The sequence below is a fragment of the Teleopsis dalmanni genome, chromosome 2 (genome assembly GCF_002237135.1).
Source record: "Teleopsis dalmanni isolate 2A chromosome 2, ASM223713v2, whole genome shotgun sequence".
In the NCBI taxonomy this organism is placed as follows: Eukaryota; Metazoa; Arthropoda; class Insecta; order Diptera; family Diopsidae; genus Teleopsis; species Teleopsis dalmanni.
Genome location: NC_051847.1, coordinates 57,525,328 through 57,541,688, shown reverse-complemented (window position 1 = coordinate 57,541,688; position 16,361 = coordinate 57,525,328). Strand labels below are relative to the sequence as shown.

General features: G+C 27.4%; 1 protein-coding gene across 1 annotated transcript; it reads right to left on the bottom strand.

Annotated features, from left to right (window-relative positions):
• Positions 1 to 6,230: 6,230 nt before the first annotated feature.
• On the bottom strand, positions 6,231 to 7,281 carry LOC119674640 (smad nuclear-interacting protein 1-like). The gene has a single exon (XM_038085789.1). The coding sequence runs from the start codon at positions 7,248 to 7,250 to the stop codon at positions 6,231 to 6,233; it is 1,020 nt and encodes a 339-aa protein (XP_037941717.1). The 5' UTR covers positions 7,251 to 7,281.
• Positions 7,282 to 16,361: the final 9,080 nt, after the last annotated feature.

The window sequence follows — 16,361 nt, the reverse complement described above, 5'->3', positions numbered from 1 at the left end:
ATCTTCCATACACTTTTCGTAGGCCCGTGCAGGTATGGTTTTTAGTTCCTTCGGCGAACTCTCTTTTACCGACTCAATCGACTCAAAACGCTTACCACGAAGGGGCAATTTGAGTTTCGGGAACAGGAAAAAGTCGCACGGATCCAAATCTGGCGAATATGGTGCCTAAGCGATGACAATGGTGCCGTGTTTGGTCAAAAAATCGCGTACAACAAGAATTTTCCATAGTAAAAATCGCTAAATGCACTTAAGGTAGTCTCACATTAACAGCTGCTGTAATTGACAGATGGTGCTCAAATTTATACCATTTGTCAAGAAAGGGTGTACATTTTTGAAAAAGGTCTATTACTTGAGGAGTAGCTACCAAAAAACAAAATCCGGATACTTTTTGAGCAGAAGGTATAATGTCAGCTATGATAGCAGTGACTATTTTACTTAAAAGAAACTATTGTATTTAATAGAGAGGTTTCAAATAATAATAAATTGCAACAACAAAAAGTTTAATTTATTTTTAATTAATTAAATTTTTGGCTGATCATACTGCTGTATCAAGTATTGCCAAACACCCATCAACAGTGATCTTGTAATTATTTCTTACATTCAATTATTCGTAAATAATTTTTTGAGACTGTAAGTACCAAGGGTTGAACTCGTACCCTGCCAAATATGAAGCTCAGAGTCAGTGTTAGCTAAATAGTCAAAACTGTAGCTATATTTTTATTAAAGTCAATTTTTTTTTAAGAATTTTAAATTTTATATTGAGCCTTTTTTTTAGCTTATTTGTATACGTATTTCGGAAATTCGCTTTTACCTTAATTAGCAGAATTCCTAATATTAAAAACATCTATAAAATATACAACTATACAATATTTTTATATTGTATAATTAAATAAAATAATAATAAATTCATCACTCACAGAACTTATATTAACAGATTAATTATGGTATGGGCAATGGTTTGTTTGACACTTTCTCACATTCATTCTTGCACTATACATATACGATAAACATAACAGAAAATAATAAAATACTACCTATATCGTAATGGCTAAATAATTGGCTATTGGGGTTACAAATTTGCTTACTTACATTCTCTCTTGCGCATAAACACATACATCACATCATATGTAATAGCAAAACATGTATTCCTAATATTAATGTTATTTCACTTGATCTTTAACTAAAATAGACCATAAATTTATTGGGGCAATGAGTTCTTGGTTTGATTGATAGTTAATTTACTTATTTTCGCACAACCACATATACATACAATATAACAATAATAACAATAAATTATTGAATATAATAACAGTAATACTCATGTTATTTTCAACATCAATCAGTTGATAAGAAATAATAAAAATCTTGCCGGATATTAACGACTAAGCAAGGAAATAAAAATTATTTGTAAAAACTTCTCATAACATATTTTTGAAGTTAAATATGAAATTATTTTTTTATAACACCGAATCACTGAATTGTGCATTGCGAGAAAGTAATTTAAATTGTCTATTTATAATGTATAAGAAGTTTGCATTTAAGTCGTCCCTTAGTGTGAGTCGGTATAACGGATTGATTAAAAAAACTTTGTTTACTTTGCATGTGATCCCCAAATCTCAAGATATCATAACCATGCTCTCTTCTACTGCGTGGGCAGAATATCCTTCATCTTTTTCAATTCACTTTAATCTCCGAAGGAAAGTGAATTGGTTAGAAAAAATCTATTTACTTTGCACGTGATCTTTGGCATCTCCAGAAACCATAACCATGCTCTTTTCTACTGCCCGCGCAGTCTTTACCTTATTAGAAGGTCTTTCATCTTATTCAATCCGCTTTAATCTGTGAATTAAAATTGTATAATAATCTGTGGTAAAAGTCTAGCTGGTACTACTTCAATCCTGATGGCGCGAGTCCTAGAACTGTTGAAACGATTGTATTTTTGTTCTAAGATCAAATAACATGACACCATATATACGGAAAGCTTTCTGCTACCTAAAACTTAGTGGAATATATTTCAAATAATGTTAATTGACACACTCAAAACCTATCTACCTATCTCACAATCTATTTTCAATAGGATTTCATAAGCAACACTCGTACGACCATGTTATTACCTAAGTATATGATGGAATCTTGAATGTATATCTAAAAATTTAAATTTAAGTGTGAGTAGAATGTCCGGATTTATGCAATACCGATTTTATCGCTTGATAAAAATTTTACTAATAGCATAAATAATCTCAAAAGAATAACAGAATTCAAAAGCACTTACATCTATAAACTTTAATGTTAAAAATTAACATTAATTAAATTTAACATTACTTTTAAAAATCGCAATAATTTCGAATATTATTAAAGACGTAATATAAGTATATATTTTATTTACGATACCTACTAATCCAGTTCACACATATTTTTCTTTATAAAATCGCAAAAAAATATATTAATCAAATTAGTGTTTATTAATTTGTAAAACCGACGCACTTGCCTAAAATTAATAAATTTATTAAAGTGATAAGAAATAATCTAAATTAATGTATGAGTACGAGGAAAGCAGAACGTAAAGTATAAACATAAAGCCGGATATAAATACATATATTCAGTATTAATTAACTTCACTTAAAACGGAAAAAAATGTGAAAACCATAATTTACTACTCAATGAAATAACAGAATTCCATAAATTCTGTTATTTATTAACAAATCGCACCTATCGAAATTATAGTTTATATTCCATAAATAAAAAAATCTATCATTAGTTTCAATTTAGTTTAATATTAATTTTAATACTACTATACTTTGGTTTATGAACCAAAATAGTAAAATTATAATTATATTAAAATAAAAATATAAAGCTGATCCGATAGTCTGAATTTTCGGTAATTCGATTCTCTTGTAACCACAGAAAATTAATTCCAAATTTGTGTAATACACATGATATACCTTATAGTCCTTATCGACTACTGCTTCGCTAATCCGGTTCAGTTGTTATAGACATTTCTACATTTCTGCTCGTTAACGTAGTGAAATAAATCATAATTATTAGTTACGGGCATACATGTAGGTATATTTTATTCGCCTATATGCTTTGTAGGCTATTTACTTATACACTTTATCATATATAATGTGAATGTGTCATTTTATTTATGAGTTAACTTAATGGACAACAGATTATTGTTCAGTTTTAATTAAATTTCTGTTAATATGAATATATTTGCATATATAGAAATTTTCTTGGTTTTTTAATATGATTCCCAAGATCCGAAAGTTTTAGTAATCCAGATTGATCAAAATTTTAATGAATCCGGATTAGCGGAGTACTAGTTTGTGTGTTTATATAGGAAAAATTTCTAAAACTGAAAAAATATTAAGACTGTAAATAAGTTCCATTTTGGGGGCAACTCGTAATATTGGTAGTTACGAAAAAATTGAATAAAAGAATATAAATAAATATGAATACTTAAAGGCTGTTGAAGTAAGGTTATGGTGCAGAAGTATAACTTGTCCGTGGTTTAAAATAAGTTAAACACGAGGTAAGTAGGACTTAATTACGCATATTTGCAAATCAAGACCTTTTTTAGCTATAACTGAAAAAATGTTTGCAAATTATAAATGATATATTCTTTCAGATAGTTTTTTTTTTAAAGTACATGTTGATAATTTTTGTTTTTTAACAATAAGACCAGTACAGCAAAGAATACAATAGTTATTAATAATTCACAATAAATTTATTTTTTAATCTTAAATATGAAAATTCATTTTAGCATAAGGAAAGGTCATTAATTTTTAAACCTTTGTTTATCAAATACTGTCAATAAGCCAACTAAATTCACTAAATATGTTCTCGCGTATCTAATTGTCTTTAGTAGGTTGTTAATGCTCAATATCTTAAAAACTAAACTACATTGACATATAGCTTAGTAAAAAAAAATTCATCAGAATAGTTGACTTTTCTAAGAATCGCTGTCAAATACCTGATACCCATATTAATCCAATTAAAGTTATAAAGTAAAATTCTTCGGGGGAACTGAAGGTTATACTGAAAACTTCACATAGTATGTGTTTTGAAACCTGAAAAAAATATTGACCTTTGCACGATGCAATAAATGGGACCTGATTTCAATGTGACAAATAAATATTAACAAAATAAATCAAAATTTTTTTCATTTTCTGTACTTTTTGTGACATTTATTAGTACATTAATTGTATAAACTTTTTGAAATATTTATGAAGATTCCCCCGTTTTTTTAATTTTAAACAATTTAAAAATATCATGCTTAGTTTTATTTCTTTTCATTTTTATTTTATTATTTTCACGAAAATAAACTTCTTTCATACTTACATTATATAGAAGTAACTATCCATGTCCTTTTGCTTAACCTCATTTTGATTTGTTATTTTAGTATCAGGATGTTCATTAGACCCATTGGCAATGCTACCATTGCCAATTGTGTTTATTCCCGAAAAAGCTCCTAAACGATTTTGTTGATTATTTGAGTGCCCGGCATCTTTGCTGAAAGAGGCGAAAAATGTACGTACGCTATCCATGTTGATATCAAATTTATTTGCTTGACGAGCCCCCGCGCTTTCTTATCTAAAAATAAATTTGAACAAAACCAAAATTAAATTTATTTAAATTTAGTATTTCAATCTTTAAATCGTGTTTGCAAAAATAGAAATAAATTAAAAAGAAAAAAAAATTTTTATATTTTTAGTTGCTAGGAAATTTAAAAAAATGAATTTGCAAAATGTTAATTATGATAATTTTTATTATAATATGTGGTGTGATCTTAAATGGAATAAATTAATATTTTTAAAAATTGTTTAACACAAATCTTTTTTAAAATTTAAAATAATTTGTTTACATTATTACATAGGTCAACAAAAACCAAGTGGATCAACTTAAAAACATCCTCTCAGACATATTCTTATCAGAGAACTCGCCCGAGATAGATTCAATAATAGTTCTTTTGCGTCATCATACATACAAAAGATAAATTTTCAATAATTTTTTTTTATTATTTATTTTACTTAGTACATATAAACAGCACAAAGAACTCGGTGAGTTCTTTGTTGAATATTTAACGAAAGTACTTTTGACTTGAATACATTATGATAGTCTTTATGAATTTCTTTATATACTTTATATTGAGTATCTTTAATGTATAAATGTATATATGGGAAGTTATTAAATTATGCTGTATAAATTAATTTATATATTTTTATAATTCTTTATAATTTATGTTCAATTTCGTTCAAATATTTCAGTTGAAGGATGGCACAGATCTTATAGCTTGAAAAATATTAATAATTTATACTTAAAAAAATAACTATTTATTAAAGAAGTACTTCAATATTTTCTTTATATAAATAATAACTATTTTTAAGGTGAAACCCAAATTCAAAAATACTTTTAATATTTCACTAAAATATTAAGTAAAACCGACAGACGTACTGTCAAAATTTTATGACATTTTAAGAAATGTCAAGAAGTGAAGTTATTGATAGAACATCACCTTCCTCACATATGAAATTGCAATATATAGTACATACATTAAATAAAAATACCTAGTGTATTTTAGATAGTCGATCTCTTGTAGTCATGTTGATGTAGTAGTCGGTATAATGAACCTGTTTGTTGTGACCCCGAAGAGCAACATTAAGTTATCTATAAAGACGAGTAGCTCTAAGACGTAGACCCATAGCTACTGGAATCAAACTATAGCACAAGTTCAATCAAATTATTTCAAAAGTAGACTTCATATACTCTGATTTACATATACTATTTACATATATACTATGTATAGTTGAATTTATTTAAACTAATTCGTCATGACGTGTCGATCTAGAATATAATATATACAATTTCGACATTCTTTTTAGTAAATAATCAATTTCAAACCTTTGATTCATAAAAGAATATAAAAAAAAACTGAAAAATATAATTCTGAATAAATCAATTAAGGAAATGTGGTACATAGATCGATGAAGAGCAGTTTTTTCTTACGACATTGTAAAATGTCGAATGGCTAAGATCTATCAATTGCAAATATATAAGGTAAAAATAAATTCGAATACTATATTTATTTAATAATGAAATTTTTTATTTTATTATACGCATTTTTAAAGGTTATAATATCAAATTTACATAGGTTTGCACAGAATATCCAAAATAACACAAATTAATAAATCTTAATTAATAAATAATTAAGACACATTTAATTACTCATTTTAATTATCTGATTTTTGTTTAATGTCATCATCCTCTTCTTGATCTTTACTGTTTTCATGAAGAAGAACATATTCACGAGTACTAAATCCAAATTTAATTACATCTTTCTCCATTAACTCATAGTATTTACGTGATTCAATTTTTTTATTGTTTAGAAATGTCCCATTTGCAGATTCCAAATCAATGAGATAAGGTCGTACACGTTTTCCTTTTGTACCATCTTCACGTTCATATTGTACAAGTCTGTACTGCAAAGCAGCATGTTGCTTTGAACAACTTGGATGATCCAGAATTAAATCGCCTACATTTCGATCACGACCAACAAGGAAGCAACTTTGCCGATGTATATGCAATATTGGAAGTGCTTTTTCACCTTTAAAAGGATATAGACGCCACATTCGTTTTGGTTTTCGTGCTTCTGGTGGTTCAGCATATTTCACAACAGTACCATTTACTTTATTTGCATCTTCAGTGAGAGCTCCGCTTAGTCCAAAATTGGGCTTTTCTTTTTCAATTGGTTTAGTAGACGATTCATCAGTATTATTATTATTATTCAATTTCTTGCCCCATTCATAACTTTCATCATCATTATCTCGGTTATAACGTTTGTGTTTCTTTACATTTTTGGATGAATATTGTTCTGTATTCTGTTCTCGTAATGGAGCACGACTTTGACTACGTTTCCTTTTCTCATTCATAAGATTATTGTCATTATTTCTACGATAGTCACTGCGATCGTTACTACCTTTCGATTTATGCTGGTACTTTTCACTATCTCTTTTCTGTTCTCGGTTATTTTCCTGCTCTATTCTTCTGCTGCTGCGAATTTCATAACATTTGGCGCGATTACAACGATTTTCTAATTCATAGCTGTCTCTGCTAGACGATCTATCTCGATTTCTATATGAACGTTTCTTATGCCTATATTCTTTATATGAAGAATTTGAGGTTAAGTCTGATTGATACGATGAAGAATTTGAGGATAAGTTTGATTGATACGATGAACTTCTGCAAGACATTATGCGAGCCTCTTTGTTTGTTAAAGTGAAAACTATTTCTTTGTCTTTATATCTGATTCGAAGGACTCAATATGAACACTTTGAATATTTGTAAGATACTGAAGTTGGTAAACAATTTTTGACTTATTTATATTACTTTGCTGAAGACAAATTATATTATTTCTTAGAATTACAGATGAAAATCTATTGTTCATTATTGAACATTTGCAATGCATATTCTTCATAAAATAATAAAAAAAGGGTTAGGGAACATGAAGTTACCTGGAAAAACGCCTATACAAAGCTCGTTTATGTTTAATTAAAAAAAGTGGACAATTAAAGTATTTCTACCTGTTATGGAACTATTTTACTTTATTACTTCAGGTAAATAATAGGAAGATATATATATTATATATAAGTTCGTATTTTGATCGTTTAAAGTTACGGAATATACAGATACTTCTTAATAGGGAATATGTCAAATATTATTACCGCGTTCAAAATAATATGAAGAAGCGTTCATATAAAATATATTTATTAATTTTAAAGAGTATTTACGTAATTAACAACAAAAAATAAGTAGACTTGACATTTGATATAATACATTTAAACGACACCAAGGAATTTAGAGAATCTATTACAGTATTTACAATTGAAATTCTTACTACATAATTTATAACAAGAATTAAGTTAAGTCTAACTGAAGCATAGTGCGACTATTTGTATCGTATCTACTACTTACTACTACACATCACGGTCTCTATGTATGGTTGGAGCGTTCACACTCAGAGTTCTTGAATCCGTTATCCGTTAGTCTTGAATACTTTAATGCATATATTACACTACTTTTACGTTTTAAAACTACAATAAAACACTGATTTAAAATTAGATCAGTGATTAGATCAACACAATTAAGCGTTGTGTTTTTTTTATTCATATTTTATTAGATCTTTATAGTATTGCAGGGAATGTATATACAATAGTTTGTTGTTTTTATTAATATTTCATTCGGTCTTTATTGCATTGTAGGGAACGTATCCCCCAGAGGTTTAGCTATAGTTATACGCGCACATTCATCTTGGTCCATATAGCTCTTGTATTTTTCTACGCTTTTAAGATAGGCATATACAACTTTTAAAGCATATGACACTCTAATTAATATGTAATCCATGATCAACTCAAATATCATATCCGCTATTTATAACTTTGTCTATTTGTATGTACGTTTGTCCGACAGTAAAGTGTTTTTAAAATCATTTACAATGTATCATATTAAACGTACATAATTATCACATTCTGAGTCTTCAAATTTGGTGAATGGACTCCACTGAGTGCCTTGTCAATCTTTCAATATTGAACAGTCAATTACCAATACTAACAACATGGAAGATAACATGCAAATAATATATACTTATTTAAAATACGCAATTCATTAGAAAGTATGGAAATTGGTCTTAACAAATTGAATATTACCCAAAATATTAGGTTTACCCCCCTTGATTATAGAAAAGTTCACTTATATTATACTTGATTACAAGTGATTTGAATTGTTTATTTGATTTATATCAATTAAATCTGTGGACTATATATCAATAGTTTTTATTGAGGCACACTTATAAATGATTTCGAGAAAAAACCAAATTTTTTTATTGATACTTTATATATTTGTTATCTTCCATTGTATATACGAATATTTATAATTTTATCAGCTATGGTGTCATAAAAAACTGTTCAAGGTAGGCATTTAAGAAGGTTTTTTTTTTCATTAATATAAGTGAACTCAGATAAGAGACGTGTGAGTATATTAGCCCAGAAGACCACTTATAGCTTATCTCACATTTTGTTGACATTCTGCATAACTAACAATTAAATATATATATATATAAGTATAATGTTATATACTTAACATTGTTAATAATTCGGTTACCAATGCATACTTAAATTATAAATATATTTTGTGACGTATTTTTTCTATATTACTTAGAATTAAAATTATAAATTTTTTTTTGTATATAAAAATTGACTTAAGTATGTCGTTAAGTACATCTATGTATGTATGTGGTAAACCCGAATTGCGTTTTTATTTCTAAACAAATTACAAATGTTATCACGGGTTAGGGACCGGTTCAGAAGAGTTTAAATGCGGCGTCTAAATTATTTGAAGATAGTTACAACAAAAAAAATCAAAAGATTTAATAATGTATATGTGAATACTCGTACTGCAGCAGGTAAATTTACAAATATGTTTTTTTAGATCGCAATAAACTTGCTGTTGAACCTTCATGAAATAATTAATCAAGAATTTATTTTATTATATATTTCGTTCGTTACTTTTTAACTTGCAGGCAGCAGACCATCTATACAAATATGTCTTGAAGAGTTCAATGAAAATCTATAAAAAATGAAGGTCAATAATATACATAAAATATATATGTTTGTATATCATTTTTATTTACTTTGCTTCCGCTCTCCTTAATCTATTTTTAAAAATATTAACGAAGTTTGTTTTATTAATATGGAAAAATTAAACATAGTTTTTTTTTGATTACCTGTTATGTAGGTAATCAAAAGATTGATTTAATTGCATTACCTCTGTAATGTAGGGATTACTATGTATGGATTTATAATGTTTATAGAGGAATCAAAAGAAAATTAGTATCTAAGGATTTAAACAGTTAGAAACGAAAAATAAAGTGAACATAGATGTTGTTGTTTTTGTTGTAACCCGCCGGGACCTGCGGAGTCTCTTTGGGAGGTGTTAAACGGTACTTGGTCGTCGTAGGTGACGAGTGGCTTCGGGACGTAGACCCGACCGTTCTTGGAACCAAGTGAAAATAGTCATATAATTTACTAAAATAATTAATCCAGACATTAAACATGTCCTCATAACAAAGAGTATTTACTAGTTAATACGTCCATTCACAATGTGTGCCCTAACTGCAGCTCTTCTCCCCATGACGATCTATTTACATGTCCTTCTGCACACATAAATCTTCGTCAAATTAACCTTTGGACCCACCCCATTAAAGTGGCCAGGTTTCTCCGCCTGGAACCAGGATGACAGTTTATATATACCTCCTTCCCAACTCTTCCACATCCTTCTTTCCCCTCTCTCCTTCATTTAGCCCCCCTAACTTTCATCCTATTTCCCTACTCATGTAATCATCTTGTGTTTCCTTTCATGTTTATCTGCTTACAGTTTCCGGCGGGTTACAACAACAACAAAAACTAGTTAATAGAGTACATATATAATTACAAAAAAAAACACAATATTAAATTAATTTTAATTTAATTCATATCAATTACAATCACTATATACACGCATGGAGCCAGTGTTCAACTTAGCTCAAGTATGAATGGTTAGCTGTGACTTTGACAAGAAAGAATGAATGACTAATAATTGGAAATGGCTAAAAGGTCAGTATTATGAAATTTTTCTTATGCAGCAGTTCACACCAATCGAACGCGCTAAAGCCTAGGAAAATTTTTGGCAAACAATCAATATGCGTAATGAAATGCACTTTAGAATCGTACACAAATAAAATTGTACACCACGGAAGAGCTTCAAATTTTTGAAAAAAAAAACAATTTTTTCCTGTTTTACTTTTTTACTAGTTAAGACGGGTGATCTAGCAGCTTATTTGTTTGAGAAGTTCAAAGCAAAAAATGGATCCTCACCCCATTACACTGCATTGAACTAATGATGCTTCTTACTTTTTTATGCAGTACATAATATATTGAAGAGTATAAAAAACAAGTCTCTTATTTTTCTATAATTGTAGACCCCTGCAAATGAAAATAAGAACTTTAGAGACTACAAATAATAACTTTAATAACGAGTTATAAAATTACTTACTCACCCAAACCCAAATAATAATAAAAATAAATATGCAGATTTCAGGAAAATAAATAATTCTACCATTAGCTTATTTGGACCAATGCAGAGCTCTGCCTTATAAGAACAAAAGCGACTAAAGTGTGAGTAAATTCCGTTTATATGTAGTTGACACTATCATAACTAATCTCAATCATCTAATTTAGATACAGAAAAAAATAACGGAATGTAAGAAGGTAAAGGCACTGTTCATATTGATAACTAATTGGGTTGTTTATCCGCTAAACGATACTGTTGAGTCCAACTATTTATATATCTCAATAGGCAATATTTTAGGTCAGTGTGAATATAGAGCATGCCACATAACACTAGTTTGAGTATGATTATGTACTGCATACTGGTAGCGAGTAGTGTAGTGTAGTTTAGCGAATGATGGACAAGGGGGTTTAACATGCCACAAAAGCATCTCGCAGAAGGGTGCCAAACTTCCCCCTATATGAGTATATTCTATATGTCAGATTAATATATGTTAATTGCGGTAGCCAGTTGTGCTCGTAATGTCATTGATAGTTTAAAATGAGACTTTAAATCTAACAACTCAGTATTTAACTTGAGTCTTAATATTATATTCACAATTCATAATAATATATAAAGGTGCGTTATCCTATAATAAATATTAAATTTTTACTTTACTAACTTCGTTCCACATTTAATTTAAATAAAGGTCAACGATTTCAGAATTACATTTGCCCGTTTAAGAAAAGCAATGTTGTTTTTATATACATACATATGTACATAAACATTTTTGTATAAACAAAATTTATTTAAAATTTCCAGTTCTATCTGAACTAGGAACAGAAGGCTTGCCAAATATTTAAACTAGTTTCACTTTCAAATAAATGACTAGTTTTATTAAAAAAAAATAAACAAATTGTTGCATTCGTTATTAATTCGATTTTTGTGTGCCGAAAAACCTTGTGGTCTTTTTTAAAGTTTTACTTTATTATGGTACATAATATATAAACATGTGCATATATGTACGTATTGTCTGGTTTATAATACAAACAGTAGAAATAGTCATTGCAATGAATATATTATTCTTATATACATTATTGATTATATATTGTATATAAAAATATATACAAACATAAAATAATAATTGTGTGCACTCACGCACTTCAGTTGCACATCGCATATAAATTTAATTATTAAGATAGTTTTTCACCTACCGCAACAATATTTATATTTCACCTTTAATGTTTTTTAATGGTTTAAAATACTAATTTAAATCAATTATGTAGTTCCAAGTAATGTGTTGAGCAAATAATAATTTTGTTATGATAAAAAAAGGCAAACACAATATCCACTCTCGCACTACTACTCGTCATCTACGTTTAAACGTCTGCGATCAACTGTTGTTGTTTATAGCAAGCATTTATTTTAAATGGCGGCATATATTTTGTTTGTTTTTTACTTTCTGGCTTCTATTGACATATGAGCATAAGTATTGTTTTTGTTTTGGTTTGAAGAGAAAATGTATTTTAGCTCTTTGTGCTAATTTATTTAATTAAATTTTTGTTTATTACACAGTTTGGTTTTTTATCTGGCTTGAAAATCAATAACCATAAACATTTTAAATAATTTATTTAAATAAATAAATAAAAGTGAAAAAAAATATGTCACAGCAGTTAAAAATAGTATGAAATGAATAAAGAGATGTATGTATGAGAGTACAGTGTTTAGTTTAAGTGCTGCCAATCAAAATATTTGCTTATGGAGAGCACAAATAAGTAAACATTTTCAAGTTCCTAACACATTACCATAAAAAATTTTAAATGATTTGTATATTAAAATGATTTGTAAAAAATGAGAATAATAAACTCGCTATAATTGTTAATGTTTAACAAATACATCATTTTAAATTAATATATAATTTGTATATATGAATATTTTAAGTTAAGAATAAAATATAAGAATTAGAGCTTTTGTACCATTTTTTAAGAAAGAGTTAAAAAAAAATTAAAAATGGTTTGTAAAATATGTGAATAATAAACTCTCTATAATTGGTAATGTTTAACTAATAAGTCATTTTAAATTAATATATAATTTAAATATATGAATATTTTAAGTTAATAATAAAATGTAAGAATTAGACTTTTTGTAACATTTTTTTAAAAAAGTTTATAACTTAGAAATTTATATCAAGTATATTTATAATAAATATTGATGACATTTTATAAAAGAAGTTAATTATCTTTAAATCAATATTTTTTATTAATTTATTGTTTTAATGACCAACAATTTCTTAATATTAATATTGTTTTTATTTGTTCATATTTTTTAAATATTTATGTATATTAAGTATGGGTTAATTGGTCAAAAAAAAAACAATTGTTGATATTCAAAGGTTGATTATTTATTTTTATATATGTAAGTATGGACTAATTGGTCAGATAAAACAATTGTTGATATAAAAAGTTTACCCAATATCAACAATTGTTTTATTTGATCAATTAGCTCATATATAAAAGAGACGATATAAAATTCGCTAAAAAGGCTTAAATAAACAACATAATTTAAATTTATATAAAGAGCACATATAAATGATAAAATCATTGAAGTACTAAATTATAAACAAACTAGTATTAACAACCAGTTAATTGAAATATATACATATATAATAACATGACAAGTGATCAGGCCTAAACATTTTCGTTAAGATCGTATAACATATCTGACTTTTCTGTGTGTGAGAAGTGCTAACGCATTTTCAAAAAAAAAAAAAATCATGCTATTATTAGCGCAATAAACTGCGTCTTATTTTGTCAATTACAACAAGAATACTAAAATTCATATTCCCAAACGATTGTGTATAATTAGTGTTAAAATAATAAAAATTTCTATTTTTCTTGATATAAATACTTCAAATACAAAATACTCAAATATTGTGTGCCATAAATTATTCTCCAAACTTTTTATACTCATTGCTCTCAGTTTGTTATTATTTGCTCTGTTTATTTTGTTTGACTTCTTTAAATGTTTCACTTTAATTTTTTTCATATTTTTTATTGCTTCATATTTGCATTTGCATTTACATATGTATATATAAATGTGTACCAATGTATGTACATACATATGTATATATAATGTAAATATATAACAATTGTAAAAAATGAGTGGCATATTTTTTTTATAGTATTTTAACATTTAATACTGTCATGTCTAGCAAATGTAACTGAACTTTAGACTGTGTTCAGTCTAAATGACTTTCGAAACACGTATTAAAATTGTGATAATTTATTATAAATTATTGTAATAATTATTACACATACATATGTATGTATGTATGCTATTAATGAGATAATTTAATATGCATGGCCTTCAAGCAACGCTCACAATTTTAATAATGGCAAATTGTATTTTATATTCATTTTACTATTATGTATGTACGTACATATGTATGTATATTACATTAACAGAAAAATTACCTTAAACAAAATGTGTGTACGTATGTATGTAAGTACACTACAACTTTAATTTGAATTACATTATTAATTTAATTTAAAAACTGCATCTAAATTATAAAATATTAAATGCAGTTTATGCATTGTGAGATAATAATTTATGAATAATCATAATTATTTAATAATGAATAAATTATCTAAAATAAAAAATATTAGATGCAGATTATGCATTATTAGATAAAAATTTATAAATGATCACAGCTGTTGTGAGAATCAGTTTTTTATGTGTTTTATATAATTAATAATTCTTATATTAAGAATATTTACTACTACTTCTTATTATTTCTTCTGGCACTACATCCTAATATGAATCTTGACCTTCTGAACAAATCGGGTGTTAAGGATGATAAATAAGGAAATTTATTATGAAATGTAAACATTGAAAAACACTCGAATTATGATTCCTGCAGCTAATAAAAAATTTATGTACAGATCTGAAGCCATTGGAACAGATATAGTACAGTATTACAAGTTTTGGAAAGTCTACTCCTAATCGATAACGGAGCCAAACAGGACATTACAAGTTGTGTACAGAAAGCATCTACAATATACTCCAAGTTGCGAAATGTGTACATATGTATGTACATATATAGCGTGCAAACAATATAGTACAGTGTAGTATAGTACAGTGGCTCATAGTATAGTAAACAATATAATTACAGTGGAAACCAAGACAAAACTACAATTATTCTTAGAACGGCCAGGTTACATCGTCATCAAGCAATGTTTAACATTTCTAAAATGAAGCAACACGACAACAATGGTTCTTCATTCTTCCGAATGAAGAACTATTATAGAGTTATCGACAACCATGACACTTTTACTGAAGTAAAAATACGGAACTATATTTGAGTTAGTGATATTATGACATTTTATGTTTGAAAAATGTATATTGAAGTGATTCATAAACTTAATATCGTAAAAGATTTCATTTAAATAAGTACAGTAAATAAATGTTTGCTTACAAATAAACTAAATTCTTAGTTCTATACGTACATTCAAAACACATGCATAGTATGGTAATTGAAGATTATACAAAACCTTTACTATCCAGAAGCTAAAAGTTGCTCAAAGTCAGGCTCTCCGAAGACTCTTCAAAGTGCCATCGTACATCCACACGAATGACATGCTAAGAGACCTCAGAATAGATCTATACTATAACTATACGCAAAAACTGATATGCTGTCCTACATAGCACTATCTAATCTCAGAGCAGTGACTAGCCGTACAGGCGGTATGCAGATCTTAGATCAGTCATCGAATAATTAGCTAAGCTTGTAAGGAATACAAAAATTAGTCAAAGAGAAAGGAGAGACTAAAGGAAACTAAAGTATTATATATATTTATTTCAATTTTTTATTAATATTAGGGGGCATCTTGAGTGTAATAGGATGTTGTTGTTAAGTGGAGCCTACGTTGACTGTAATGCTGAACGAGTGTTGAACATCAAATAAAAAAATTCAAAGGGCTCTAGAATATGAATCCTTTTAGCTAGGATTCAAGTTCGCAGAAATTTAAAAAATCTTATAAGCTAGTATTACCATTAATACTAAAAAATTATCAAAAACTAATAGAGTAACAAATAGATTTTCTGGTTTCTCTCAGACATTTCTGGCCAACATTGATGTTTGGAAGGGTTGATAAAAAATTTTTTATTTAAGCGATTTTTGGAATATTTCTTTAACACGGTTTCCACTTGCACGATCATTTTAAGAAAGAGTTTAAAAATTTCTACTTTTAAATAAAAATAATAAAATTTATTAAAAATGTATA

What these genes read in the sequence shown, in the direction of transcription:
- LOC119674640 (XM_038085789.1), bottom strand. Translation starts at nt 7,250, where the DNA reads ATGTCTTGCAGAAGTTCATCGTATCAATCAAACTTATCCTCAAATTCT.